The sequence below is a fragment of the Macaca mulatta genome, chromosome 14 (assembly GCF_049350105.2).
Source record: "Macaca mulatta isolate MMU2019108-1 chromosome 14, T2T-MMU8v2.0, whole genome shotgun sequence".
NCBI lineage: Eukaryota > Metazoa > Chordata > Mammalia > Primates > Cercopithecidae > Macaca > Macaca mulatta.
In genome coordinates this window covers 95843179-95846153 of record NC_133419.1, presented here as the reverse complement: position 1 = coordinate 95846153, position 2975 = coordinate 95843179, and the positions used below count along the sequence as shown (strand labels likewise).

At 49.2% G+C, this 2975-nt stretch overlaps 1 protein-coding gene across 1 annotated transcript; it reads right to left on the bottom strand.

Moving 5' to 3' along the window:
- Nucleotides 1-297: 297 nt before the first annotated feature.
- On the bottom strand, nt 298-2653 carry KDM4E (lysine demethylase 4E). Its single transcript, XM_015115498.3, has one exon. The coding sequence runs from the start codon at nt 2317-2319 to the stop codon at nt 814-816; it is 1506 nt and encodes a 501-aa protein (XP_014970984.3). The 5' UTR covers nt 2320-2653; the 3' UTR covers nt 298-813.
- Between the last annotated feature and the right edge of the window lie 322 nt (nt 2654-2975).

The window sequence follows — 2975 nt, the reverse complement described above, 5'->3', positions numbered from 1 at the left end:
GTCAGATTCTCAGCGTCATCCACTGTGGGCTCAAATTACCATGGGATCTGGACTCATAGCACTGTAAGGGAGGTATCCTAAGGGGGACATCAGAAACAAGTGCTGTCCATGGCATCTAGGCCATGGTGGAGGCCACAGGCACAATGTGAAGTAAACAGAGAGTCCCTGAGAGGTTCCACAACATCCTATGGCAACCTGTTGGGAGGAGTGTTCAGTGGCCTCTGGAAGCCCTGGTTGTCACAGTTGGTGACAGTATCTGGGGGCCTTGGAAATGTGTCAGTTACTGCAGGTAAAGAATCTTCACTGAGCAGAGGCCCAGGCTACAATTGTCCTTGGCAAGAATCTTCTTTGATCCTGGGGTTGGGATGAGAGAGACACTGACATTTGTCACCATATTCCATAACCATGGGTCCAGAGGATTGATCATGCATTAGAGGAAAATATCCCCAAACTCAGTGATGTATCTCTGCCTGTCTTTAGCCCCAGCAGATGACTCAGGAGCCCAGGAGATTCTGGAAAACTTAGTTGGGGTCAGAACCCTAGAGCCATAAGAGTGGTCCACTGCTACAACCTTGCCCATGTTCACCAGGGATTTCCAGTCCCCACCAGTGTCCCTGGAAAACTTAATCAAAGGCACAATGACATTGGGAGGAGTCATTCAGACATCAGGGAGATTACTAGTAGTGCTGTTGAGGGATAGCAGGCATGGGCCAGGGTGCATGGTTTCATCAGGATCCAGTGGGGGCCTCAGGAGTTGAAGATCAGGGACACAGCAGCAGCCAGAACCCTTGGCAAGATGTGGAAGGCCACCACTCAAAAGGACGGATTTGTCATCAAATCATTGTCAAGCTGGAGCTGAGGCCTGCGGCCTCGAGCTCTATTCCTTGTACCCATTAAAAGGCGCCTCTTGGATACAGGCTGAACAGTTGTCTCCTCAGTCCCCAGTTCTCGAGGACAACGACCACGACCACAACCACGACCACGACCACGACCATGACCACGACCACAAGAACCCCAGCTTCCAGTGGAAGGGAGAAGAACCTGGGCTGATTTCCCCAGGGTAAGTGACTGGGTCTGGGTATGATATGCAGAGCTTTGGAATGCAGATCCAGGCACAGCATCAGTGCCACAACCTTTTGGGTTGTAACAGTGCCCTGGGGACACAGGCTGTGTGGGACACCGGGCTGTGAGGTTTGGGAGAAGCCTCAGGCCCAGAGCAGCTCTTCTAAGTACTATATCATCTCTCCAGTTGCTCAGCTCTTGGCTTTTTGCAACCCTGGGCTCTGTGTGATCCACAATGGCCAAGTCTTGCCTGTGTTTCCAGAGCTCATAACTCTCGGGTTGCACAATGCGCACGAAGGCGTCCATGGAAAAGGTCACCCTCGCCTCCCCACAGCTACACTGTGAAGCTACTTTGCCATAATCAATCCATCGTGGAGTGGCAAAATTGATGGCCTCTGCGCAGTTGAAGCCATGGTTGAAGCCAGCGTGGTAGCCATAGGGAAAGGTCACCATGAACTCCCCAGCCTCCTGAGTCATGCGATTGAAGGGGATCCCATTCTTTTTGAGAACTGTTGGCGAGATGAGGGCCACCTTGTGCCGCAGGAAGCCCTCACAGCCCCGAGAAGTGTCCGGGAAGAGCTCCCTGGCCAGACGTTCCAGGCGCTGACTATGTTCTGGGGGCACTGCATACCATGTTTTGGGCTCCCCAAGGTGCAGGTAGTTGATGCTGTAAAGATCCATGTCCTCCGTGTGCCAAGCGAATGTGGTCTTCCACATGCCAAAGTATAGGTAGGGTGTGTTGACACCCTCAATGACAACCCCACATTCCTGCTCCAGCAGGTCCAGAATTGTTCCCAGGTGTCGTAGGTTCCACTGTTTAGTGTTTTCTTCAAACAAGGAGCCACTAATATCAGCACCATAAATTGCTGAATTACCAGGGTGGCTCTTCCAGTATTGTCGCTCCAAATCTCTAAAATTCCGGTGTAGTGGAGTCTGATATTTTTTACTGTTTGCCAAGTGGCGATACTCCGCCACCCTCATGGCTTTCTTCTTTTTATGGTATTGAGTAAACACCCCTGCCTGTCCAGAGGTCACCTGCTGGAGGGGAGTGGCTATTAAGATGTCTCCGATATCATCATACATCTGTCTGGCTTTCCATTCCTTGGGTGGAATTACCTTGGCAAGGCCAGCTTGATGTGCGCCTTGGGACTCCATGTAAGCAACATATTTGTTGAAATCTGTAAATTCTTCCATGGTCGGGTAAAAAGTCATGATGGTATGACTTGTGTTCTGGGGATCGGAGTGCGCAGACTTCATGGCTGCACACAAGAAGTAGCTGACTCCCAAGTTCTTAGGTGTCCTCTAGATGCCTGAGAGCGCTGGGGAGTAATTTATTTTCTCCCCTTTGTTTTTCAAAATACTTTGGTTTATCTGTGAGGGAGTAATTCACACTTGAACTTTCAAACAAGTGAGATCTTTCTCAGGCTTTCTGACTCCCCAGGGGGACTCCACTCTAGTCAGTATATTTTTGTCAAAGAAGTAGAGTATGTCCCAGCTCTACCTGCAGCTCCGTGAGTTTCCTCAGTTGAGGGTGTCACTGTGAGGCTTCTCCTGATTCCCAGGCTTGGGTGCACTAGTAGCAGCTAGTGTACCACTCTACCTGGGGGTCTCTTCTAGGAAGTCAAAACAATACACCTAAACAACAACAACAAAAGATACAGAATATTCATATTTTTAAAATAAGTATATGACCAGACAAAAGAAATATTCAGCTAGCATTAAGCTAAACTAAAACATATGCTATGCTAACATCAGGTATGTTAACATTGTCAGGCCTCTGAGCCCAAGCTAAGCCATCATATCCCCAGTGACTTCCACGTGTACATCCAGATGGCCCGAAGCAACTGAAGATCCACAAAAGAAGTGAAAATAGCCTTAACTGATGACATTCCACCATTGTCATTTGTTTCTGC